This window comes from Lagenorhynchus albirostris, chromosome 13 (genome assembly GCF_949774975.1).
Source record: "Lagenorhynchus albirostris chromosome 13, mLagAlb1.1, whole genome shotgun sequence".
NCBI classification, from domain to species: domain Eukaryota; kingdom Metazoa; phylum Chordata; class Mammalia; order Artiodactyla; family Delphinidae; genus Lagenorhynchus; species Lagenorhynchus albirostris.
This window is the reverse complement of record NC_083107.1, coordinates 74,036,598-74,063,110: the sequence shown is the minus strand read 5'-3', so window position 1 is coordinate 74,063,110 and position 26,513 is coordinate 74,036,598. Positions and strand designations below refer to the sequence as shown.

The 26,513-nt window shown below is 55.0% G+C and overlaps 1 protein-coding gene across 5 annotated transcripts in view; it reads right to left on the bottom strand.

The window, feature by feature from the left end:
* The window catches only part of HS1BP3 (HCLS1 binding protein 3), a 36,969-nt gene that overhangs the window by 6,465 nt on the left and 3,991 nt on the right, over positions 1–26,513 (bottom strand). For 4 of the 5 annotated variants that reach the window (XR_009544014.1, XR_009544013.1, XM_060168667.1 and 1 more), the window contains exons 2-6: positions 25,557–25,722; positions 16,793–17,000; positions 14,396–14,615; positions 2,615–2,778; positions 1,076–1,211 (exon numbers count right to left, since the gene is read on the bottom strand). Coding sequence is in view for 3 of the 5 variants with exons in the window: in XM_060168667.1 (XP_060024650.1) it covers positions 1,076–1,211; positions 2,615–2,778; positions 14,396–14,615; positions 16,793–17,000; positions 25,557–25,722 (894 nt within the window). In the remaining 2 variants the exon portion in view is untranslated. Of the gene's footprint in view, positions 1–1,075; positions 1,212–2,614; positions 2,779–14,395; positions 14,616–16,792; positions 17,001–21,952; positions 22,704–25,556; positions 25,723–26,513 lie in introns of those variants that run through there. The other variant, XM_060168670.1, reaches the window with a different exon arrangement.

The following is a 26,513-nucleotide window of genomic DNA, read 5'->3' as shown; positions in this document are numbered from 1 at the left end:
TGAACAGCTGCCAGGGGCCGTGGGGAGATGTAATGACAGGGAGCCGTCGCTGTGACTCAGGCTCGCCGGCCACTCGGAAGGCTAACAGCCCGCGGTTGCTAACGAGGGGGGGTGGTGACAGCCTCCCGGGATCGCATGTCCAGCGCCACGTAACTCTTCCTGGAAAGAGAGAGCTCAGAGTCCCGTAGACGGCCAGGCTCGGCCTGCCTCCTGGGGACATAGATGATGCGATGCAGAGACGCACAGTGCCCAGCGTGCTGAGGAAGCAGCGGCACGAGCAGAAGCCCAGGGAGAGCCTGCCGGCCCCGGGGTGGGAGGCGGAGCTGCCAGCCTCTCCTCCTCCAAGCGCTCAGAGTCCTGGAAGGGTGGGACGACGGGACACAGGCAGGCTGACCTGGGTCCCAATCCCCGCCTGTCACCTGGAAGCTGGGGGCCTTGGGCCAGTCACCTCTCCCACCCTCCATTTTCCGTAAAAAGGAGAAAATAGCACCTACGTGGAGGGTGAGGGTGGGAGGCGGTGCTGCTGGGAGGATTAAATAAGATAACATGTAAAGAGCCCAGCATACTGCTTGACACACGGCACACCCCTCGCGGCGGTCAGGTGTGCACATGTTCTGTCAATCGACCTCCATGTAACAGGCTAAGCCTCGCTCTCCCCTCCATAAGGCCTGCCGATGGGTACCTGCCACTGCCCAGAACGTCTGCACTTTGCCCCCCCGCAACGTGCGCTGCGTGCTACCAAGTCAGTTTTGTATATCTGTTCCCAAACCTGTTGATGCCAGTTATACTTGCTCGTGCAATTACATAATTTATTTTTTATATACACTATTTGTATACATGCAGTCCTGTCTTTCTAGAATCTGATGAGCTGCTGACAGCCCCCCACCCACCCCTTTCATCGCACCCCATTTGCTGCCTCCTGGTTAGCTCCCACCCACAGGCTCCTGCCTCTGATGGGTCGGGATTCCCTCCCTCGGAGCCCAAGGATGGTGAAGTGCTCCCAGACTGGACGGGTCCCTGGCTCTGTCCGGGCCACTCTCAGACCTGGTAGAGCAGCACTGGGGACAGATGGTACCTGAACAGCTCCTCGGAGGCCTCCCTGCAGCCTGGGCGGGACGTGGGTCCTCCACCCCCGTGGGCAGCTGGCAGCAGTAAGGGGTCACCCAGGGGGACGGCTCCGCCGAGGTCAGGATCGTCAAACAGCTTCAGGGCTGCGGAGGAGGCAGCAGCAGAGGGGTCAGAAGAAGTCCTAGCCTGTCCTTGGCTGCCTGCGGGGTGCAGGGTGGAGAGGGTCTGGCCCAACCTCCTGGCACAGCCAGGAGACAGGAAGCAATATTGTCACTTCGGTCTGCAAGGCAGATTGCGGACGTACCAGAGGAACGGGGCCACGTGGGGCAAGAGACATGTGCTCACGGGGGCCTGCGGCCCTGGCCCCCGCCTCCCTCCATGCTGGGCCAGAGCCACCTGATGGCACTCCTCCCGGTTTCAAGTCCTTGCGGCCTCCCCACTGCTTTTAGGAGGAAACAGCCTCTTCAGCTCACACCCCGGGCTCCCCATGGCCCCGGCCAGCCCCCAGGGCTGCACCCCAGTCTTCCCACAAGCGCTCAGTGAGCGCCAACCACCGGCCCGGGGCTGCCAGCTCTGGGATGCAGTGGTGAGCAGACACGGCTCTGACCACAGCCTCTGCCTTCGAGGAGCCGGGGTCTACTCCCCACCCTCTCGCCGTCTCCACTGCTCAACGCTGCCCTTCGTGAAAGGTAACTGCAGCTTCTCCGCCTGGAATGTGCTTCGTCAGCAGCCCTGGCAAACTCCGCTGACCTTTCAGGATCCAGCTCAGGTACAGTTCCTCCACCTGACCCTCACCCAGGAAGCCTTCCCTGGGGTCCCCACAGGCACGGACGTCCTGCTAAGACCTGTTACAGGCCCAGGCTAGCCTCTAATGGTCAGGAGATGTCCTGTCTCCCTCAGGGAGGCCCTGAGGCCAGAACCGTGATTCACTCATCCAGGTGTTCTCGGCCCCAGCACAGTGCCTGGCCGTCAGTGGGCGCCTGGTGCCGGCTGAATTAATGGGTGACATCAGTTCCCTACCCTGGATGCAAACGCGGGCGGGGATAGGAAGGGTCAGAACAGGCACGAGTGTGGAAGTCCCAAGGCTGCTCAGCTTCCCTGTTCCAGCTCTGCACTGGACCCTCCCTCGGGGTCTCTGCAGGGGACACAGAGCCTCCTGTTAGACTCCAAGTCATGCAGAGCCCCAGCAGGCCGGAGGCAGGCCAGCGTCCACTCTCCACCAGGTGCCCACATCTGGCTGCAGAGGTAACAAAGGCACTTCTACACCAGTCACGACCCACACTTTTCAAAGCAGCAAAGAAAACTACTCTTTGCTTCTGAGGGATGATTAGAATAAACATACAGCCCCATAACGTTCCAGGCTATGGGGACACAAGGTGTGAGACTAGATTTCTCCAGCAGAAAATCTCTCCACTGACTGCATCTGCATCGTGTTAACACATGAGCCGTCCTGCTCATGTGTGGTGGGTCCAAAGCCACTCGTAGAGCTTGGCTGGGTCACCCGGGAGACACCGAGTGAAAGGAACACCCCTGGGGCTCTACTTACAGTCCCTGGGGGGCGCGTCCTCTGCGGGGCTCCGGGGAGAGGGCTTCCTGCCCGGGCCAAAGAGCCCCTCGTCGGGGTCCACCTCCTCATCAAAGATGGAGAGACAGGGCGAGGGTTTGGGCTTCACGGCCACTTCCTCCGGGCGTTTCTTGGGCTTCTTGGAGCTGGGGAATCACAGACAGAATTCGAGGTTAGCACCTCTCACAAGAGCCCTGCCGGCCACACAGGCGCCGGGCAGGCTTGAGCTCGTGTCGCGTAGGAGCTTTCCAAGGAGCGACAGTGAGCTGGGGACGCGCTGCTACGGAAGCGGCCCAGCCCTGCGCCCAGGGAACGGCCGCTGTGGGGTGTGTGGCAGGCAGGAGGCTGTCCGGACTACACAACTGACTGCAGACGACTCCAGCCCTGAAGGGCCAGCAGGACAGGCCACAGGCCACAGGCCGTGCCCTCCTTCCGGAGCTGCGAGGCCACACCACCTCAGCACCCCGGGGGCCAGGCTCATCACAGAGCCACCGACAGCCGCTCGGACACAGGGATGGACGCACGTGAGGCCGCACACCTCAGGGCCTGGACCCAGGGGAGAACAGAAGGCAGCCTTGGTCAATGCTCCCTTGTTTCCACCCACACATCCCCCCTTCCCTTGAGCGGTCTAACCTCCGTCGTTCCAAAAAACACTTCAGTCCCACTGAGCCAGCATCACCTCCTTCGGGAAACCCGTCTGGCTACTCAGAGCCCCAGTCACCTCTGCACCCCTCGGGTACCTCTGCGTCTCATTCATCGACTGGCCAAGGTCCTGCTTTGGGCCAGACACTGCTGCGGGAAACCAGGAGGGGACTCGGGGAAGCTTCGGGCCCCAGGAGGGCTTTATTTCCCCATCCAGGTGGTGGTTACACAGCGGACATGTCAGCCTTCAGGGAGCTGAAGACTGCAGATCTACACACGTCACTGGAAGGTATAGCGCCAGGAAATAAACAAACTTGGTTTTATTTTAACAAGGTGATCCAACCCCTGCTGGTGGTGCCTAAATTAGCCATTTTAAGGTTCCTGCAAACAACAGAAATAAGCTTCTAACCGGAAGTGGGGTTTCCGTGCGCCTGTCTGCCTGGAGAGCCGTTCCACTGGACCGAGGTCACCAGCTGAGCTCATGCGGGCGATACTGTGCAGTCAAACTGCGCTGATACCACCGTAAACCACGCACAGATTAACCAGCAGCAGAGAAACAGCAGCAGGGCGGCCCTGGGTGTAGGAGGCCAGGGCGCTCAGAGGTGGCTGTTCCCACGGTCTGGATTTAGATGTCTGCTAGAATTTCAGTCTCCCGGTGGAGGTGGGGAGAAGCTAGGAAAGGTGAGGCTGCACCTGCTGGAAGGCCGCGGGACCAACACTCCTCGGCGCTCAGGGCCGAGGCCCCAGCCGGAAGATCTCTCTCAGCAGACGAGGAAACGGTGGTTCAAGAAGCTGGGTGTCTGCTCAAGGCCACACGGCAGGCAGGGCCAGGGACTCAATGGCCGCACCCCAGTCCCTGCACATTTCTCCATCTCGGGCACAAGCCAGATGGGCTCAGGCCACAGGCCACCAGGGCCACACCTCTGCTGTGGTGTCATCCCCAGGCCCTGCCTGTGGTGCTGGGCAAGGTGAAGGGAGCCTGGGCTCCTCCAGAAACTTCATCTGTGCTTCCTCACACGTCTTAAGGAGTCAGGGAGTCCTGCTTTTCCTGGGATGTCTTCCCCTTCTGCCTCACAGACCAGGCAGAGCCAGCGCCGCTCTAATGACCCCTAGTAAGTGGGTACCGACGAGGCCCTGGCCTTTGGGGCAGGCCAGCTGGAGATGGCCACAGCCAGCCGAGACCCGCTGAATGAGAACCCCAGCGGCAGGCGCCGGGAGCCGCTTGTGTCCCTGTGGGCTCTGATGACCGGCCGTGTTTGGGAGCCACTGGACCAGCCAGGGACCTGCGGGCTCCGTCCCACGGCTGCCCCTCAATTACCCGTCGCAGCCGCCCTTTGCCTGGCTGTGCCTCTGCACCCGGCAGGGGCTGCAGCAGTGAAGGGCGGGGAGCCCCCAGCAGGGAGCTCGCAGCCAGCGTCCGCAGGTCCACCCTGCTCGGAACCGGAACCGGCAGCTCTGAAACCACCCATGGGGAAGGCACACACACATCCTCCCCAGCAGACTGGCCCCCTGGGGCAGGGGCTGGGGGCTTCCCACCGACCAGAAATCAGAGGCAGCACAGAGAGAAGGGAGGGTCTGAAGAACAAAGGAAGTGAACGGACAGACGTGATTAATTATCTCTGGAGGAGCCAGGCAGAGATTTCAACGATTTCCCTTCTTGCACCTACTTCTGGTTCGGAGAGCACAAATTAGGCCTGGCTTTCCTGCTATGTGAGTTTTCCTCTCAAATCCGATGAATGTTACTGTTTTTCTCCCTGGAGACATTTTTTATCTTCTGTGTCTCGAACTGAAATAAAGCGACTCTACAGCCCATGGGGCTGCTCAGTCAGGCACCATCTGAACCCCACCCCGTTCCTCCTGGGCCATCCTCCGTCTCCCCGACTACCCCCGACCCGTCTCCAGGGGAGACAAAGAAGAAGAAGAAACACGGAGCTTTGATGGCCGAAAGTCCCAGGGTCCTGTCCTGGTTAGCCCCAAATTCTGGGGACTCAGTAGTGTGCCTGGTCCAGAGCAGACACTCAATAAATATTAGACGAAAGAACAGATGGATGGAGGGGTGGTGTAAGGATGGACAGACAGACAGACGGATGGGGGGAAAGGGAGTGAAGAGAGAGGGGCGGCCAGCATCATCTCAGACAGAGGCCTTCCACCCCACGGCTCCTCCTCCAGGGATCTCGCAGGCACCCCAGCTGGTCTCTCCAGCAGCCCCTCGGCCCTCCTGTAAGAAAAGCTCATCCTTTCACTCGGAGTGACTTCTATGTACCAGCGCTTGGGAAGTACCTCCCACGGGCAAGAACCTGTGCTGGGTGATGAGGGCACAGAGGTGAGGAAGACCTGGCGCTGTCCCCAGAAGCTCACAGCCGAGCAGGGTCACAGACATACACCCGTCATCACCACACAGGGCACTCATTCCGTGACAGCCGGAGCCCCGAAGAAGGAGCCAACCCAGCCCGAGGGCTTCCTAGGGGAGGTGGCATAGAGGAGGGCAGTGACCTGTGGGGCTGAGGGCAGAAGACTGACACAGGCAGAGAGACCCTCAACCTGTGAGGGGCTGCGGGACTGGGCACCACCGGGAACCCAGTGCCCCATGGAAGCTTTGCTCCTGGTCCCTGGAGGAACGACCAGGGCCCGGACTGGGGAAAATGAGAGCAGGGAGGCCGTCAGAAGGCAAAGTGGACTGCTGAAGGGAGCCGTGGGCAGAAGGGACAAGTTTAGGATGGCGCCAGATTCTGACTCCGGGACAGGACAGGCATTTCAATGTCAGGTGAGTCACTCAGACTCCAAGCCCGTTCCCTCCCCTCCCTCACACATCGTGTGAACGTGGACTCAGACTGCACACACGGCTACGGTCCTGGCGCCCCCTCTGTCCCCCCTCAGCTCCTTTCCACCCGCATCCACCCGGGTGCCCGCAGGACACACCACCCAGCTCTGCTGTGCCCGCCACCAGCACACCCTCTGCACGGAGCCATAAAGGATGCCCCCCCTGCTCCCTCCTCCAAAGGAAGGCTGGTACGATCAGACTCCTGTCACCAGGGATGGGGCAACTGAGCATCAAACAGTGGGGTCTGCAATGGACGGAACCGCAGCTGCCGACCTTGTGCGGGTTCCCGCACAGCACGGGTTGCAGGAGGTCGGGGGTGGGGGGCGGTGGGGGGAGGTCCCTGGACGGGTGCAGGCACATGGAACCGTGCTCCTGCAGTGCACACGCGTGTGCACGCACAGACGTCAGCTTTCCTGCTGTGTGTGCCTGATAGAAGACAGATGTCCAGGCCAGGCCACATCCTGCAGGCGGGCGGGGAGCAGGCATGAGTGACAGGCGGCAGGTGCCACAGCTGACAGCTCTGATAGGCCAAGGAGCGGCCCTGCTCCACGGGGCTCAGGCGGCTCTGGTGACAGGGACTGACACGAGAACGTCCTCCCCTCCGGCCACCCAGGGGGCTTGTGTCAGTGTTCCCGGATGCACCTGCCCCCGTGACAGATCCCCGATGGGGACCAAGGGCCCAGGTCCTGAGTGCACTTCAGTTGCAGAGGCATCTCCTAGACTAGCCAGAAGACGGTGGATCCTTCTGAAGCCAAGACTCACAGACAACATGACTGTTACCTTCAGAGCCAGGGTGATACTAAATCAGACACGGAAATCAACTCTTTTCCAAGCGTGTAACGTTCCTGCTTCAAAATACAGCACTTTTCACTTTTTAATCTTAAATTCACTTTCTTTTTTTTTTTCCCATTAGTGAAAATTCTCGGAGTGCCAATAAATGAACTTGTGATGTTCATTCCAGGACAATGTGATTTGCAGCAGCGCTAGGCAACGGGCTTCCGCCGCGACCCGATCACAGGAGTCGCGCCAATCACGGAGGACAGGCGTTCACCCTGTGGGCCCACACCAGCCTCGCTGGGCCAGGGGATTTAGGAAAGCACCGGAGGAAGGGTGAGCAGGGTTGGGAAAGCTGTGCTCCAGGCAGAGAGAAACGCTGTGAAAACGCTGAGGTGGGAAGGGCTTGGTATGTTCAAGTGCCCAACAACTGGACGGCAGGTGCATGGAGGGAGGAGGGGGAGGGTCTGAGGGGAAGTCGGGCCACATCCCGCAGGGCCGGGGATGGGGGCATTATGACCAGTCTGAGGGAGGACCCCCTGGAGGGGGATGCAGGAGAACCTGTGTACGACCCCAGGCCAGTCATTTCACTCTCTGAGTGTCTCCTTATCTGTTCAGTGGGAACAAGGAATGATCTGGAAGGTGCAAAGTGGAGCCTGTGCGCTGCTGGGCAGAGCAGAGGCCCGTGATCACAGGCGCTGCTTGAGGACGTCAAGCTCACATTGTGTTTCGTCCCAACTGCCTCCATTCTGGGCTCTACAAAGTAAACCGGCCAGTCCAGGTAGCTGCCCTGGACGCCCATCATTTGCTCCTTTCCCACAAGTCACACTCTCAGCAGCCCCAGACTGACTCTCCAGGCCGCTGGGCACCCTCCCCGCCCCGCGAGGGACCAGGACCTCAGGGACCTCTCTCTCTTCTCAGCTTGTGGGGGATGACATTTCTCCTTCTCTGCACAGGGGCGGCCAAATGCTGCCCCTCACCCACCACGGCAGCAGCACCAAGAAACCAGGGCGGCCCGGCTGAAGGGGCTCTGCCACCCCCGGCTTGAAAGCAAAACTCTCAACCCTGATCACACCCACGGCGGCCCCGACAGACCGTATGAACAAACAGGCAACCGCCAGGCCAGATATAAACAGAACCCACAACCTGCAGCCACCGGCCCAGGAAGCCACACCGCAGTCTCTGCAGCTATGGCCCCGGTGGCCAGGCCTTGATCGGTAACTGCCAGCTTCCCTCGTCTTTACCCTGCTTCCCGCTTATTAGGCCCAGCGACAGAGGCAAATATGCTCCCCCAAGCAAACACGCAGGCTGCAGGCCGCCCCACTTCTGGTTAGGCCTCTGGCTTTCGCGTGCCAATAGTCTGCAGTCAGGCAGACCCGAGCCTTCCCCTTCTGCCACCAGAAATCTTTCCCGCTCCCCGCCTGCCTGTGAGTCTCTGCCCAAACGCAGGTGATGGTGGCTGAGCCCCCTGCTATGGCCTGCTCTGAATAAGTGGCCTTTGCGTGTTCTCATCTGGGTGGTCTTCGTTTATTCCAATACCCCCAACGATACTCCAAACGCTGACGTGACCAGTGGACGCTGGTGGTCCTTGCGGCGAAGAACACCCATCCCCTACATCACCCGCCATGGAGAGCAAATGGACCGGGGCTGTGAAGTGGGCACCCGGCACAGGTGGGCGTCTCGGTCTGGGGGTGATGGGGTAAGTCCTGGGCCAGGAGTCAAGAGGACGCAGCTCCCGCTTGGACCACGCCCCAGACCGCGTGATCTTGGAGAGGCTCCTCAGTTATAACCACAAAGACGCTGGAGGGGAGGCAAAGGCCCTTGTGTGCACAACACAGGAGGCTGATAACTGCGTGACAACAGGAAATGGAAAAGCTGCCTTTTCCATTTCAATTGTGTACTTTAAACACCCAAGGGCTTTTTCAGAGCAAAGTAAACCTGAAATAGTGTTAACATCATACAAAGGAAATTTCCTGTACTTCATCCCGTTTTACCCTTACAATCACTGGGCCTGGACTTTAATTTACAAAGAGAGAAACTGTGGCTTTTGAGAAGTTCAGCAACCCACCCAGGGCCCACCGGCTGCTAAGTGGTAGAGCCGGGACTTGAACCTGGGACAGTCAGCCGCTAGCCCTGCTCTGGGGTGACCACACATCTTAGGCTTTCCTGCTTTTCCATCCAGTGGCCTTCAAACCACGCTCAGGGGCCCTGGCCTTCTGCAAAGCTGCCCAGGGCCGCCACCGAGGTGGGCTGAGGCTGAGATCCAGTCCCCACTCCTGTCCCAACCCGGCCAACTTTACTTCTGTCTGTTTCATATATCAGGGTCCTGTATGAGATTTCTCTAGAACCAAAGCGTCTTGCTACTCAGTTAGAAAAGTGGAAGGCACTGTTCCATGTGTTTGTCCCTGACACTTCTATTCACTCAGGACAGATTCTGTGCACTGCCGTGGATGGGGAAACCCATGCCTGTAGGGGGTGCTGTGGTCACCCCTAACGGTAGCTGATGCTGCAATCACCGTGACAGCTCTAGGGTGAGACGAAGGGGCCCACCGTGCCCCCTGCACGCTCCTTGTTTGGACCCAGGACGGCCGAGGCTAAGTGCTGTGCGTGGAGGTACAGCGCGAGGCCGCCAGCCCTGGCTCACAGCCCCGAGAGCGATCAGGAAGCACGGCCCTCCAGCAGGAGACCAGAGAGGGAGACCCGAGAGACAGCGGTGGGCTGGGGGCTGAGAGTAACAGGAAAGGCCTCCCCGAGCCCGCCTACTGGAACCCCTGTGAGTGGCAGAGCCTGGTGGCTGGTGCACCTGCTCTCTGCATCACTGTCCTCCTGCTTCTCCAAGACTTCTGCTGAGCTCGGTTTGGGGGGCTCCTCAAACATGAATTTGCCTGTGGAGCGTGCCAAGAGCTCGTTAAAACACAGGTTCGTGGGCCCCGTCCAGGTTCGAGGGAGCCTGAGGCAGAATCTGCATTTCTAACCAGCTCCAGGTGGTGCAGAATTCCCGGCCGGGCTCTGCTCTCCTAGGCGGGGGCTGGAACCCTAAAGGGGCCGTAAGCCCAAAAGGGACAGCCGGGATACTTAGCAAGAGGCGTCCGAGGAGGAGCAGCTCCTGGGGCCCCTCGTGAGGCGGGGTGAGGCCAAGCTGTCCCTGCAGAGCTCCTGTCCTTGGGGGTCGCCTCGCTTCTCTATCTTGGAAACGGTGGTGAGGCGATGGCTGACCTTATTGTGGTAATCATTTCACACTACGTAGGTGCATCGCGTCATCACATGGTGCACCTTAACCTTACACACGTCACATGGCAATTTTATCTCAATAAAGCTGGGGGGAAAATAAGTAAATCTTGGGTTAGTAGATCTGGGGGCACCTGGCAGCGTGCCGGAAGTCTTCAGAACCACAGAATGATCCCGGAGTAGCAGTTCCATCCGAATAAAGGAAGCAAGGTATTTTTATACTAAAACACGTACGGTTATTTTAGGAAAGATACAGCAAAATCTGTATAAATATTTATGACAAAACACATGATTCACGTTCCAGAGAAATGTCCAGCTTCACCACTTGAGGCCACGGCACAGGGCCCCGGGTGCTGGCTCCCCCTCCTTTGAGCAGACAGCAGGAAGCCCAGTCTTACAGGAAAGCGTGATCCTGCAGGAGCCAGCCTGTCCCTTGGGAAGCTGAGGGTCCTCAGGGACCTGGGGCCTGGAGGTTGGGGAGCTCCCTGGACACTGGGGGAAGAGGAGGGGGCAGCGGGCCTTGTGGATGGGCAGGGTTTGGAAAAGCAGGGAGGACTTCCCAACACAGGGGAATTAAGTCCTTAAAGACCCCTTCACTGGAGAGGCACAACCAAGACCCCCAGCAGAAGCTTTTAGGACCTTGCTCTGGGTCAGGTGACTGGGGGGAAAGCTCAACAGAATAAACACTCCATACATGAACAAGTTCTTTCATTGCCTGTAATAGCAAAAACCTATGGAAAACACCACAGTGTCCCCCAGCGGGGGCCTGGGAATGCCATTTACAGCACATCAGCCTGATGGGCTAGCACCAAGTTAAGAATGTACAAGTCTATTTACTGATCCGGAAAAACCCAGTATGTAAGCTGAAAAAAAGCAAATTATGGAATGGCGCACATAACGCAGTTCCATTTCGGTAGTAAAATGTGAATATCCAAAAGTGTACACCTTTCATGATGAAAGGGCTTTTAACGGTGTTTGCAATATTTCTACACTAATCATACATCATTTGAGTTACAATTTAAAATGTTCCTCGCAGAGTATTTCCAGCAGAAGGCAAAACTATTATGGGAGAACTTCACCTTTCTCAGGACTGTGAAGTCTCTAAAATAGAAAGTTAAACATGAAAACTGTGTTCCACATGGAAACCGATCGTGAGGACATTAAGTGCAAGAGCGGAGTGTAAAAAGGCATGTGTACTATGTCTGCAGTTACATGGACTGGCCGGGACAGGGACACACAAAAATTCCGAAAAGAGGAGTGTGGCAGCGTGGGATTTGGAGGCGGTGAGGGCTTTGTCTATACTGAGGCACTTTCTAAGCGTGCAGCAGTGCGTCCTTCCCTAATCAAAACCAGGTTTTACAGACAAAGGAAAGCCAGGCTTTGTGCCGTGGCCCCCACCCGTCCAGCAACCCCACAGTGGAGAAACAGCGCCCCGGCGCGGCCACGGCAGGAAGGGCCAGCGCCTGCCGCCTGGAAACGTGGCCGCTTGGGGAAGGCCGGCATCCGGCCCAGATGGGCGCTCAGGGAGGTGGGGGGCTGGGAGAGCAAGGATGCCGCAGCCGCAGCCGCAGCCGCAGAGGAACTGACGGCACAGGATGGAGAAATATGCACGCCAAGCATAAGTCTCCTGCAAAGAACAGAATGTTCCTCACCAGAGGGTCGGGTAGGCAGCCTCGTACAAAGAAGTCAACAGGCCCACCTGGGTGTCCCACGAGAGGCCAAGGGGACACCCTCACTTCAAGGCAGGGCCCTGCCACACACAAGGCACTGGCCAAGTCCCCGCGCAACTCTGTCCTCAACTTTCCCATCTCTGAAGGGGGTATAATCCTAGGGCCCTGCCTGCCTCCCAATCTGCTGGGAGACTGGGATCCGGGGACAGGGCAGGGAGGTGACACCAAGTCCTGACTGCCATCTGGGGCTGGATGAATTTGGATGAGCTACTGGACTCCAGATGTCAGCTTCCTCACACACAGAACGAGCCCGACGCCAGAACCCGCTTCCTAGGGCACCCTTTCCCAAACCAGACCCACAGTGGATCTGGAAAGCAATTTGGTTGAGTCATGACCCTTAAAAAAAAAAGAAATAGAATAGAAAATATCTATTCATGTAAATGCTAATCAGTTCCTGGCATTTAATAAACTCTCAGAAAATGTTAGTTGTTATTATTCCCAGTGGAGACGACAGCACTGACTATTGTCACATTGGTATTAAAAGAAAGACCGGCAGAAGGTCAAAAGCCTCCGGGATCCCTTTTAGGTGCTCAGCTCTCCTCGGATTCAGAAAGGAGGCCCCCCGAGTGCAGAGCTGGGGATGGTGCTGGGGCGCAGGGGGTCCCCAGACAGCCAGCACCTCACCCAACCATCTGCTACTGGAGTAAGCAGGGAATTAAAGGCGGCCCTTGCCAACCCCAAAGAGCGTTTTCCTACCCAAAAAAGGAGCTGCTTTGCTAAGCCAGAGGCTGGCACAAACCACGCAAGCCCGTAGCAGTCTGGCAGCAAGTAACATGTGGTTACTCAGAATAACAGAGAGGCTGAGTTCAAACAAATACAGCCCAACAAGGCCCTCGGGTCGCACAAGGCTGATAACGAGCGGCTATTACGAACTTCTCCCGACATAACCTCGCAGTCACTCCCACAGGCCGCTGACCCCCTCCTAGGACAAGGCCAGCGGGGGTGGGAGGTGCTGGAAGGGCCTGACACCTGGCACCAAGGAGCGGCAGGACCTCCGGCTCCGGCCCCCCCGTCTCCCCGAGCGCCTGGGATCTTTCCCAAGTCTGACTCCTCGTCCCCTCCAGGCTGGTCTCACGTCGACCCTGCAGCCACATGTCCTCATGTGCCCACCCTCACACACCCCACTAGGAGAGGAAGGCCTGCGGGTGGTGGGCAGTGCTCTCTCGACTGTATTTTTCACGCTGTTTAAGTTGAACTTGTCCCTGCCTGATTTCTCTTTGGCTCTAATTTCTTTCTGGAACAGGACCTGCGAGACAGGCAGAGAGAATGTCACTGGGTCTGTGGTCTGTCCACCTCTGCAGAGGTGGTGGGGCAGAACGATGGGGCCGTGATGTCTAACTCACTTAATTTTCATGAGAGCCGCAAAAGATGGGTGCTATCATTATCCTGCTTTCCTTGCAGAAAACTGAAGGAAAGGGGTAAATTGCCGGGATTCTGGTCCAGGGAGTCTGGCTCCGCAGTCCAGGACAGGACCCTGAGCTCGGTTGGAACCCCAGTACCATTAGCCACCAAGCCGCCTGACCTCGGGCAAGGCACCTGGCCTCTGCAGACGTCAGTTTCTTTAATCTGTCCAATGGCATACTAACAGCTGTTTGCGGGGCAGGCTGTCAATGAGACACAGTAGACAAAGTGCAAAGTACAATGCCAGGCGCGTATTAGGTGCTCAAAATCAGCAGTTCCCACCTTGTTTCTTGCTCATTCGGGCCAAGAAGTGAGGGTCCTGGGAGGCGGGCTGCGTCTGTCCGGCTCCCCCTCATCTCCTTCTGGTCGGGAGGTCCTGCCCAACGCCTCAGCCTGTGCCCATCGGAGGGGCCTGGGGAGCCTGGGGCCTGGCTCTCCGGTCTCATCTAGCCTGCAGCCCCTCCCCCAGCTCAGGGTGCTCCCCCAATGGGGGCTCAGGAGCAGCTCACTGATTGGCTAAAGGCAGGCAGAGGGACAGGAAAGGAGAAGGAACAGGAAGGTGACAGAATCAGGACACCAAGGGGCCATCAAGACCACAGCTAGTTGCCTCTTCTTCTCCGGTGTACGTGTGTGTGTACGTGTCTGTGCAAGTGTGCGCGTGTAAAGGGGACACAGTCTACCCTGGGGCTCACTCTACCTCCTTCCATCACAGTCAGCAGCTTAGGGGTCACCAGTCCCCCCCAAGCCTTACAACCACCTTGGGGAGGCAGGGCCAAGGTACACAGCCCTGTCCCCAGGGCAGCGGGACACGGCCCAGGGAGCTCCAGTCACGCATCACGAGTCACAGGCTGTCAGCGACGAGCTGGACTGAGAACCCAGGCCTCCTGGGCTGCTGAACTGCCAGGGGTGGGGGCAGCCCTGCCTGGTCTCAGTGCAGAACTGGGGGGCGGGGGGGCCACCCTGTGAGCAGGGAGGGGCAGGAGATACCTGGGCTGAGCCCCAAAGACCCAGGTGATGTTGGGACGAGCAGAGAGCCAATTCCCTGAGTACCAGGCCCCTAGGGGCAATAACCCAGGGATACCGGTTTTCTCAGACTCCCAGGAGGGAGGGAGGAGCCTGGAGAAAGCCAGACCAGACGGGGGGGCCCACCCAGAAGAGGAGACGTACCGCATGATGCCCAGAGGGTCCAGGGCCTCCTCTGCCTCGTCTTCTGAGGACTTCCCTGCATCCTGGCCCTTCTGGTCCAGCGTGGGGAGACCCTCACCCTCCACTCGGTCCTGCTGCTGGAAGAAGTCGAAAGCATCCCCGTCGTCCCCCCCTTGGCTGTCTGTGTCCAGGACAGAGAAATCTCTGCTGCTGAGATCCGCAGCCCCGGGGGATCTGGTACCTGTGGAGGGAGACAGAGAGGGCGCCTGACACCCACCGCCGGGGGGACGCGAGGAAGCACTTCCTGGCGCACAAGCTCCAGTGCCAGCACCCGAGGCTGGGGGCTTCCTGCAGCGTCCTGGGACCAGGATGGTGGGTCTGGATGGGGGTGGCAAAGCCTGGGGTGGAGAAGACAGAGGGACAGAGGGAGCAGTTCCTGAACCTCTGCAGCCCAGGGCCTGTTGGGATGACAGGCTACAGTCCACGGGCTGATGGCAGAAGCCAGCCAGTGTACGTGGGTTCCCACAGAACAGTTCCAGAAATGCTTTGCAGTTGCAGAGCCCATTGGGGAGCTCTGCCAACCACGGTTGGAGACCTGCTCCGAGGGTCTGGGTGATTAGACTAGGAACTCAGTGACTGCTCAGCGAGCACATGAAAGATTCGAGAACGCACTGTGATGGCTTCACTACGAACTGGCTTACATAAGCGCTTCTCAAAGTGTGGTCCATAGGCGGGTGTCCACAACAACGGAACTACAGAAAGGCAGAGCAAGCATCCAGAAACTTCCACAGTACCTTGGAATGCTGTTTGTGACAGACTGGGAATAAAAAAGTTAGTCCTTCCCCACAATGGTTTGAGAAGCGTGGGTTTAGACTACTTGTTTATCTCTATCTAAGTAGTCTACTGAAGAGTATATTTTTGAAAGCAGTTACTTACAAAGTATATGACCCTGTGGGTAAAGAAGCCACCTACATGCCCCAGAGTGCCTGGCACTAGGATGTGATATGTATACTGACACAGTATGTAGAACTAAGTGATAATGACTATGTTGCATTATATTATGCTCTGTTATTTTATTAGGACAAATGTAAAAATCCCATTCAAAATCTCATGAACCGTCAATTTCATGGAATAAGCATCATGTAATAAAAAGTTTTACAGGTACAGATTCATTTAAATATGGCAAAAATCCCACGTGAGAGATCCTATCTGTTCCTCCATCTTACAGATAAGGAAACTGAGGCACGGAGAGGCTAGGAAAGTCAGACCATCCTATCCTGCTTCCCCGTAACACAGAGGGCCAGGAGATGGGGAGTTTCTTCCAGCTACGGATAGGCTGGGGCCCCCTTCCTACAGTCAACGCAGACCCAGAGAGAGGCAAAGGGCGGAGGGCTGTGACCTCAGTAAACAGGAGGGCCGGAGAGACCCCAGCCCGAAGACCCTTGTGGGGGGCGTGGGAAAGGAGAGAAGAAAACCGGTGCTGCAGTCTCACCAGGCTCGGCTTTCCGTGCGCTCACCCGTTCCACTTTTACTTCCCCACATTGTTTTTTTTCAAAATTGGTTTATTTCCTGTTAATTTTCTTCTGAAAAATTCCCATCTGTCTTGGGAAACTAGGAGATTCACGGTACTCAGGAAAAGAGTTAAATGCGGTGAGTGCCCCGCACCCCCGGATGGGAGCCCTCCCCACGCTCCCCCTGCCCCGGGGTGCTGGCGCAGGACGGGGACGCGGCAGGACGGGGACGCGCCCGCAGCGTTCTGAGTCCAGTAGGTGTGAGTGGGGGTGAGACGTTAGCCATCGCTTCTACAGCGCCTCCTGTGTGGCGAGCTCTGCACATGTGACTCTCACCAGCACCTGTTAGCCGGGCGACTCCCATCCGACAGACAGGACTAGCGGGAAGACAGGAGGCCTCGGGACCTGGACTGCAAGTGCTCGAGGTTCCCATCACTGGGTGGGAGGGGCTGCCTGGAGCCACGCTCCAAACCTCTCGGTGAGGGGTACCAGCTGAGCGAGGTGTCCCCTGGGACCAGGGCACCAGCCTGGCTGTGGGAGCACAGCCTTCTCCAGACTTTGCAGGCCCCCAGGCCTGGCTGGTGGGAGGCGGAGGCGTGTGTACGGGTGGGGGGAGCTCTGGAGGGGGCTGGCTAGGCAGGGAGTGGCTGGGCTCAGACTGTGGAGAAGGGCCCTGGGTGAGCCCCATCCAGCATCCAGATGGTCAGTCCTCCAGGGCTGGGTCCCAGGCCTCTTCCACCCACCACCCCGGCCCAAGCATGGCAGTAAGGCCCATGGGCCTCAACAGCCTGGCTGAAGCTTCTGGGCTGCAGGGGGTATGTGGACCCCCCTCCTGCCAAGCCAGGGCAGGGAGGCCTAGTTCTGGGCCAGCAGAGACCTCAGGAATTTGAGACAGAGCCTCCCGTACCTAAGAATTCTAGCAGCTCAGGGCTGCCTGCCAACTCAGCATCCTTCGAGACGCAGCGCAGGATCTCATCGAACATGGCTCTCCTCTCCCGGATGTCACACTCCCCAACAAAGAGCACCTTCCTGGGGAGCGGGGGAAGGCTGGCCGCTGGGTAACGACTGCTGAGTTTCTGGTAAAACTCCTCGATGTCACTGTACTTTCTGGAGACCTGGAATGAGAGGAGCACGTGGTTCCCTGAGTGAAGAGGAAAGGAGAGAAGGCCGCTCCTCCGGCCCCAACAGAGGTCCCGAGGGCGCCGGGCTCTTGGGAGAGTCCTCCCCTAGGACCGGCCCCAGGAAGCTGTCCCTCCCTCTGGACCCTCCGCCCAGCTCCCTGCCTCAGGCTCCACTTCCTAGGCCTCCTGGTCAACGCTGGGTGCTAATCCTGAAAGTCCTAGCGGCCCAAAGGAAAGATGCAGTCGTGGCGGGTTCCAGGCACCATCACAGGTCTGGGTAGAGACACTTGATACAGAGACCTGGCCTGCAGGTGGCCGTAACTTATACCTCCATTCTGGGCCTTCAGTGCATTAGCAGGGTGACCTCACGGTCTGGCCCCTGTTAGGCCATCTTCCTGCAACAACGGGTCAGCGTCTTGCAGGGTCATTATCCCGTGAACTAGCAGCTGCCTCTGACAAGGCCACACCTTACAGTGCGCAGGTGGTGGAGAACCAGACACTGCAAAGCTGGTTTCTGGCCCTGGTGCCAGCCAGGAGCCCACTGCACACCAGGACCCTGGGGAAGCTGGCCAGGGGGTCCGCTGGAAGGTGGTCCTCGGCCGTCAGAGTCATCCTGGGGTACCTGGCTTCCTGCAGAGCTGAGGGCTGCCTGCTACGGCCTCTCCATCTTTCCCCAGAACTCCTGCCGCAGCTTAGGGCTCGTCCACTCACTGTCAAGCTCTTGCTGTGCGTTTACTCTGTATGAGCACACAGTGTGGTCTCTGCCCCCGAGGCTCCAGGCCTCCAGTTAAGGGAGCAGCGGTAGCACAGTGGGTCGATGGATGCCATCACTGCGGTCTATATAAGCCAACACAGGCGCTCAGAGAAGAGTCACTCGCTCCACGCCACGCCCCACCTACAGCCCAGCGTCCTCCCTTGTCTTAGACTCCTCTGTGCTCTCCCCGCACGTTTGGCCAGTCTCCCTAACTCCTCCGTGGGAGCATCGATTACGAAGACAGGTATTCCCACTTCTCCCAAGCCAGGGCCATGCACACAGCACACCAATGAAGCACTGGTGTAGCTGATGGGCTGTGAGGCGTCTGCACGTGTTCAGACAAGGGACACCTGGCAGTCCCATCGCACAGCTCTGCTGGAGCACACAGCATCATCCTCAGAACCCCCAGCCCGTGAGGGTTCCAGATGCTGGCAGGTGGCTGGGGCGCTGGGGGACTTCAGGAACCCCCCCGGGGAGTTATCTGGGATAGGGGACTGTGGCCTGCAGTTGTCAACACAGAGCCTTGCTCGGGAGCTTTTCTGAGAACAGCTCTCAAGGAAAGGTAAGAGCGTCCTTTCACAAAAGTGACGCAGGCTCCCAACTCCTAGTGGTCCTGAGAACCCGAGACTCCACCAGGTGGGGGCGGAGCGCCCTCTGCTGGCCTCACTGCTCCATGCAGGCCTGGCCACTAGACCCACCAGGGCCCGGCTTCTGGGAGCTGTGGGTCTCCAGGGCACTGGCAGCATAGGCAGCCGGGGAGCTTTAAGTCTTTGGTGCCACCCCACGCAGGGCCCACATTCACCAGTGTTCCAAAGCACGGGCTTCTACTCCTTTTGAGGAGTAGAAAGCAAAATGCTCATTAGTTTCTTAAAGCTAAATCGTGAAACTTCAAAGAAAGTTCAGGTGTGGGGTTACACCCCTAGACCTCACAGGGAGTCAACGCGTTCTTTGCCCTCGCAGGTGGTTCAAAATGTTTGGGAAGAACCTCCACGCACAGGCACCTGTGCACACAGCTACCCGCAGGGCAAGGCAAGGGGGTCACTGGTCAGGAGAAAGCGGCACTGGTGTGACACATGCAGGTGTCAAAGAAGTCCCCACACACACTCGCTCATAAGGCCAGCCAGCACCTTATCAAGGGCCCCCGAGTGCTGCCTCTCTGTCTCGCCCACAGACTTGGGTTTCAGATATTTTCCTCTTTGCTCCTGTCCCTGAAAAACATGGGTGCGTTGAGCTCCATCTGGGTCAAGTCAGATTACCAGGAGCTGCAAATCACCCAGTAGAACAAAGCAGACCCAGAACCGTCACCTGCCATTACATTACACCTTGGTTCTCAACAAGAGTCTGTCCAAGAAGCAAACGAAAAACATCACACTCTGTTAGACACTTTCCAGGATGTGCTGAATGTCTCTTAACGAAAGAACTGTGCCATAAACTTTGATCACTTAGAAGCTGGTGTTTCCAAACTGGAAAAGGATATTTGTCATGCAATAAATATAAAGAATATATAAAGAATTCCTATACATAGTAAGAAAAAGACAGCCAATGGTTCAGAAGGAATTCCACAGAAGAAACAATGTTTCACAAACATTTGAGAAGATATTCAATCGCATTAGTAATCAAGGAAATGCGGGCTAACACCTACCAATACAAGATTCACAAAATCAAAATGTCAGACACCACCAAGTATAAATGAGCACAGGAAACAGGGGCATTACACTGTGTGCGAGCTGGTAGTGACCTCTGGGAAACAGATGGCCTTGTTTGATGAAGTTAAAAGGGTGCATAGCCATATGGATCTTTTGCCTAAAACATTATGTTTTTTCTTAATCTTACTAAAAACATCTTTTTTCTCTTTCTGAATTCTCTCTTCCTGTAACTACAACATTGACTTGTTCATTTCAATTTTAAATCCATCCTTCTTATTCTCTTCTGATGATGGGGTTTGACTTCCTCTTTTTTAATGGGGATTTATTACCTCATCCAGGTGATCCTAAACATTTTAGTATCAAGATCCCATTAAAAATTTATTGTGGGCTTCCCTGGTGGCGCAGTGGTTGAGAGTCCGCCTGCCGATGCAGGGGACACGGGTTCGTGCCCCGGTCCGGGAAGATCCCACATGCCGTGGAGCGGCTGGGCCTGTGGGCCATGGCCGCTGAGCCTGCGCGTCCGGAGCCTGTGCTCCACAAGGGGAGACGCCACAGCAGTGAGAGGCCCGCGTACCGCAAAAAAAAAAAAAAAAAAATTTATTGAGGACCCCAAAGAACTTTTGTTTATGCAAGCTGTAGTTATTGCTACTTCCCATATTAGAAATTATAACAGAAATTTAAACACAAAGAAAAAAAGAATCTTGTGTCTCTTCTGATAGGTCCCCAGGCCTGGGTAACTCGCTCCTTGCCTTTCTGTCTTGGCTGCCAGGAGACGCAGAACAAATCAGCCGGTTGCTCTGCTCTGACCCGCAGGACCCTTGCTCATTTTAACTTTCTCTCACAATCCCGTGGCCCGTCTCTCCTGGGCACGTCTCCAGACCTTTTCACAAGAAGCCAAAGGTAAATACTAAATGGGTGAGTTTGTGGTCTTGCCCCCTCCTGAAATTCTCAAGCCCCTGAGCCTCCTCTCTTCCCTCGGCCTCGGCTTCTTCTCCCTGACTGTCCCGAGGTGCTAGCGTCCCCAGGCTTTCCTCCTCAGCCAGAACCTCCACGCCCACATCCACTCTCTGGGCAACTTCATCTGCTCCCAGCCTTTCAGCATCACTGCAAGCTGATGCCTCCCAAAGCAGCCCCTTGGGCCCGACCCCGCCCCAAGGCCCCGAGTTCCAGCCTCATGTATCCATCAGGCAAACACTTCACACTGGAAACGTCCTCCTTCCACCTGCCTCTCCCTCCGCTGGAGCCCTTTATCTCAGTGGGTAGAAACAATCAGCCAGTTAATTATGTGCATGTCACCTTGGAAATCCTTTCAACTCTCTCCCTCCCTCCTGTACACCCACCGCTGGCCTGCCCCCGGGCCCCAGGCGTTACTCTACCAGCCTCCTCACTGAGCTCTCTGTCCTCTGCCCTGTTCCTTCCAATCCAACTCCACTCTCCACCAGACAGGCAGTGAGAGACAACAGGACCATGTCATTCCACTGCTTAAAGCTCCTGCTTGACTGCCAGACAGGTCGGGCCCCCTGCACGCCCTCTATGACCTGGACGCTGCCCACTATCACCCTCCTCTTCTCCCACTTCATCCAGGACGATACTCAGCCGCTCACAGCTCCCCACATGATACCCTGTTTCTAGCCGTTGTGCCTTTGCTCAGGCTGTGCCTTCTGCCTGGGGCACCCTTCTCCCCTTCTGCTGTTCTTAGCTCCGTCTGCTCATTGTTTTTTTTTTTCTATTGCAGTGACACTGATTTATAACATTATACAAGTTGCGTGTGTACATTACATTTCTACTTCTGTATATGCTATGGTGTGCTTACCTCCAAAGGTTTAGTTTCTATCCATCACCATACAGTTCATCCCCTCTACCCATTTCACCCTCCCCTCTGCCCCTTCCCCTCTGGCAACCGCTACTCTGTTCTCTGTATCTACATGGTCTTGTTTGGTTTGTTCATGTTCTGTTTTTTTATTTTTTATATTCCACACATGAGTGAAATCATACGGTATTTGTCTTTCTCTGTCTGACTTGATAGGATACCCTCAAGGTCCATCTGTGTTGCTGCAAATGGCAAGATTTCATCTTTTTATGGCTGAGTAGTATTCCATTGTATAGAAGGACCACAACTTCTTTATCCGTTCATCCACTGATAGGCACTTAGGTTGTTTCCATGTCTTGGCTATTGTAAACAGTGCTGCCGTGAACATAGGAGTGCATGTATCTTTTCAAATTAGTGTTTTTGTATCTTTGGATAAATACCCAGAAGTGAAATTGCTGGATGATTTGGAGGCTCTATTTTTATTTATTTATTATTTTTTAGCCACGCCATGCGGCTTGTGGGACCTTAGTTCCCCAACCAGGGATTGAACCCGGGCCCTTGGCAGTGAAAGCGTGCAGTCCTAACCACTGGGCCGCCAGGGACTCCCCTATTTTTAATTTTTTAAGGACTCTCCATACTATTTTCCATAGTGGCTGCACCAATTTACATTCCCACTAACAGTGTTGGAGGGGGTTCCCTTTTCTCCACACCCTCATCAACATTTGTCATTTCTTACCTTTTTGATAATTGCCATTCTAACAGGAGTGAAGCGATAGCTAACTCTGGCATTTCCCTAATAATTAGTGATGTTGAGCATCTTTTCATGTGCCTATTGGCCATCTGTATGTCTTCTTTGTAAAAATGTCTGTTCAGCTCCTCTGCCCATTTTTAACTTGGATTGTTTGGGTTTTTGTTGTTGAATTCTATGAGTCCTTTACATATTTTGGATACTATTAAAATGCGTAATATCGGATATATGAGTTTTATCTTCTCCCATTCGGAAGCTTGTTATTTTGCTTTGCTGATGGCTCTCTTTGCTGTGAAGAAGCTTTTTAGTTTGCTGTAGTCCCATTTGATTAGTTTTGCTTTTTGTTTTCCGTGCCTGAGGAGACATATACAGAAAGATATTGCTAAGACTGGTGTCAAAGCTAATCCTGCCTACGTTTTCTTCTGAGAGTTTATGGCTTGGGTCTTACATTCAAGTCTTTAATTCATTTTGAGTTGATTTTTATGTATGGTGTGAGATAGCGGTCTACTTTCATTTTCTGCATGTGGCTGTTCAGTTTACCCAAAACCATCTATTGAAGAGACTATCCTTTCTTCATTGTATGTTCTCTGCTCCTTTTGTCTTAAATTAATTGTCCATTTGTATGGATTTATTTCTGGGCTCTCAATTCTGTTCCATTGATCTATGTATTTGTTTTTCTGTCAACATCATGATGTTTTGATTACTACAGCTTTGTAATACAGTTTGAAATCAGGGAGTGTGATACCTCCAGCTTTGTTCTTTTTTCCCAAGGAAAAAGATTTCTTGGACTATTCAGGGTCTTTTGTGGTTCCATATAAATTTTAGATTTTTTGGTTCTATTTCTGTGAAAAATGTCCTTCGGATTTTGGTAGAGATTGCATTGAATCTGTTGATTGCTTTAAGTAATATGGACATTTTAACAATGTTAATTTTCCCAATCCATGAGCATGGAATATCTTTCCATTTGTTTGTGTCTTCTTCAATTTCTTTCAACAATGTCTTACAGTTTTCAGTGTACTTGGTTAAATTTATTCCTGGGCATTTGTTGTTGCTGTGGTGGCTGTAAATGGGATTGTTTTCTTAACTCTCTTTCTGCTCACTCATTGTCAGCACACAGAAACACAACTGACTTTTTTAAAAAATAAACTTATTTATCTATTTATTTTTGGCTGCGTTGGGTCTTCGTTGCTGCATGTGGGCTTTCTCTAGTTGCGGTGAGCGGGGGCTACTCTTCGTTGCAGTGCATGGGCTTCTCACTGTGGTGGCTTCTCTTGTTGCAGGGCATGGGCTCTAGGCACGTGGGCTTCAGTAGTTGTGGCACACGGGCTCAGTAGTTGTGGCTCACGGGCTCAGTAGTTGTGGCTCATGGGCTCAGTAGTTGTGGCTCGTGGGCTCTAGAGTACAGGCTCAGTAGTTGTGGCTCACGGGCTTAGTTGCTCTGCGGCATGTGGGATCTTACCAGACCAGGGCTTGAACCCGTGTCCCCTGCATTGGCAGGCAGATTCTTAACCACTGCGCCACCAGGGAAGTCCACAACAGATTTTTGTGTGTTGATTTTGTGCCCTGCAACTTTACTGTATTCATTTATTATTTCTAATAGTTTTTGGTGGGATCTTTAGGGTTTTCTATATATAAAATCATGTCATTCACAAACAGTGAAAGCTTTACTTTTTTCTTTCCCAATTTGCATGCCTTTTATTTCTTTTTCTTCCCTAACTGCTGTGGCTAGGACTTCCAATACTATGTTGAATAAGACTGGAAAGTGAGTGGAGCCTGGTGGGCTCGAGGGAGGAAGGGAAAAGAAGGGGCAGGAAAAAAAAAAAAAAGAGTGGTGAGAGTGAGAATTCTTGTCTTATTCTTGACCCTACAGGGATAGCTGTAGGTTTGTCATGTATGGCCTTTATTAATGCTGAGGTACATTCCTTCTATACTCATTTTACTGAAAGTTTTATAAATGGGTGTTGAATCTATCTCTATCTCTCTCTCCTGCTTCTGGGACACCCATTAGCCTAATGTTGCCCTTCCTAAAAGACTTCGATAATTCTTGTAGAATTTTCTCTCTCTTTTTTTTTTTGGATCTTAATTTTCTCTCCTCTTCTAACTGTATCATTTCTAGATTTCTATCTTTGAACTGGCTAATCCTCTCTTCCATATGGTCTGCTCTATTTCCAGTCCTTTCTGATGCACTCTTCATCTTGCTTACTAGGTTCTTCAGATCTAGAATTTCTGTTTGGTTCTTTTTCAGAGTTCCAGTCTCTTTGGTAAAGTATTTCTTCTGTTCATTAATTTCAACCCTGACATTCACTGAACCGCCTTTCTGAGTTTTCTTATAGCCCATTGAGCTTCCTCTTGACAGTTGTTTCGAATTCTCTATCAGATTGCACTGTTCTGTGACTTTAAATCTGGTTTCTGGAGAATCACCATTTTATTTTTGTGATACAGTGTTACTGTGGTTCTTTATGGTGCCTGATGAGTTGTTCCTCTGCTGGTACACATGAAGCAGCAAACACCTTTCTTCTTTAGGTAAAGCTTTTTTTTTTTTTTTAAACTTCATTCCAACTATTCAACAGGTTAGAGGCTTTTGTTTTCTTTTCTTTTCCCTTAGGTGGCGCTACAGCACAAGTTTTTGGTTTCTCTTACCTGAGCTGCCTCTGGTTATATTAGAGGATTGGCACTTTCCAGCCTCCACTGCCCTTGTCAGAGGTGTTGCCTGGTGCCCGCATTGTCACCGCTTGTGCCTCCATGGTTGCTGCTGTCACTGTTGTTGCTGCCCGGGTCAGCGGGGTGGTGGGCACTTCTGCTGTGTCCAGAATCTTGAGTCACAGGCTCTGCTTCCACTGCACGGGGTGGAGCTGGGGTCTCGGCACCTCTGCCGTGTCTGGGGTTGTCAGGTTTAGGGATGCCGCCACTGTGGGCCGGGGAGAGAGGGCCAGACTTGTGGGCAGCTCTACAACTGGAGGGACGGTGTTGCAGGCCCTGCTGCCCAGTCCCCTGTGGCTGCAGGCGCGGCTGAGGCCCGGAGGCTGGCGTTGTGCGTGCCGCCTCCCTGATGCGGCTGGGTTCTCTGGGGCCGCGGGCTCGGTCTCCGGGGCTGGGGATCTGGGACTGCACACACCACCTCAGTTCCGCCTCCGTTGTATGTTCCAGTCCGCCCACCTCTAGATGGACAGATGTGCGAGACTGTTTGGGACGTTTCACTGGCTGTAGACTGAAGGGGAGTGAGAAAGGGAGGGTCTCATCCTCAGTAATGCTGATGTCTCCACCTGCTCTTCAAAACCCAGCTCAGCCCTGACCTCTTCCAGAACCCTTTCCCTAGGATGGGTTAGGTGCCCCTTCTCTACACTACCACAGTCCTCCCCTCCCCTGGGACTCCCGTCTCTTTACAGGTCTGTCTCCCCACAGACTGTAAGCATCTGGTTCACCGGTGTCCTTACCGCCGAAACGCTCGGGCACCGTCAGGCCGAGTGAGCGCTGGCCAGAGCACTGCTCGCACCCCGATGCTACTCGCACCCTGGTGGCAGGTGTGTCTGCCCAGCTGGAACCCCGGACCCTGGGCACCCTCGGGAGCATCCTGGCGGAGCCCCCAGCTCACCAAGAACTGGACGACATCCTCAGGCCTGTGCTTGGCCGACTTGAATGCAGCCAGACGGGTTACCACCAGGATCTGGTACTCCACGTGCCCTGACATCATCTTGCCCCGTACCTCCTGGTGCTGGGGCACGGTCAGGTCCAGGCCTGTGTGGACATTCTGAACTCGCCTGCCAAAGGGAAAGAAGGCAAAAGAAGCTCAGGTTCAAGTCAGCAGGCTTCTTGAGTGAAATGCAGGCCAGACCTCAGGTGGCCCAGCAGGCCCGGGTGCAAGGCTGCTCCACTGGCCATTCTCTGTGGTCCCGGCTACCCACCCCACCACAGCCCAGCCCCTCATAAAGCCTGGCTTCCCAGGCCCCAAGCCTGGGCCCTGCCTTTGGGTCACTCAGGAACAATGGGCTCTCACCAGCAGGAAAACAGGTGACAGCAGAGAAGGTGGGACTCATGGAAAATCACAAACAGCTATAGGTGTCTGACACAAACCCAGCACAAGAGCTCCTGCGGGATTTGTGGGGATGGCATTCCAGGGGTTCTATTCAAACCAAGGGAAGTGCCTGGCTTTGGGCACACAGTGCAGGAATGAAACCCCACCAGGAATCCGGAGAGAGAAACGCATCTCTTCAGCTAACCAGAGAGCAGCAGAGCCGCTACAGAACCTGCCCAGCTAGGGGAAGATGGAAAGGGCACTGGATACCAGGCCATATCATTTGCCCTGGGGCCTCTGCAAGGCACTGATAAGGCCTGCTCTATGAGGCTTTGAGAGGATACTCGGCAAAACATTACAGTCTTGGAGGATTTTTAAATGCTACACAAATGTAATGAATCACACGATGAGCAAAGAAGTTATGAAATGTTTCCTCCGAGGTGAGAAAAAAGGTTAAATGTATTCCTCATTCTATGTAAGGGTATAATGGAGACCCACGCACACAAACATACATCGCACAAGCACCTATGACAGGAT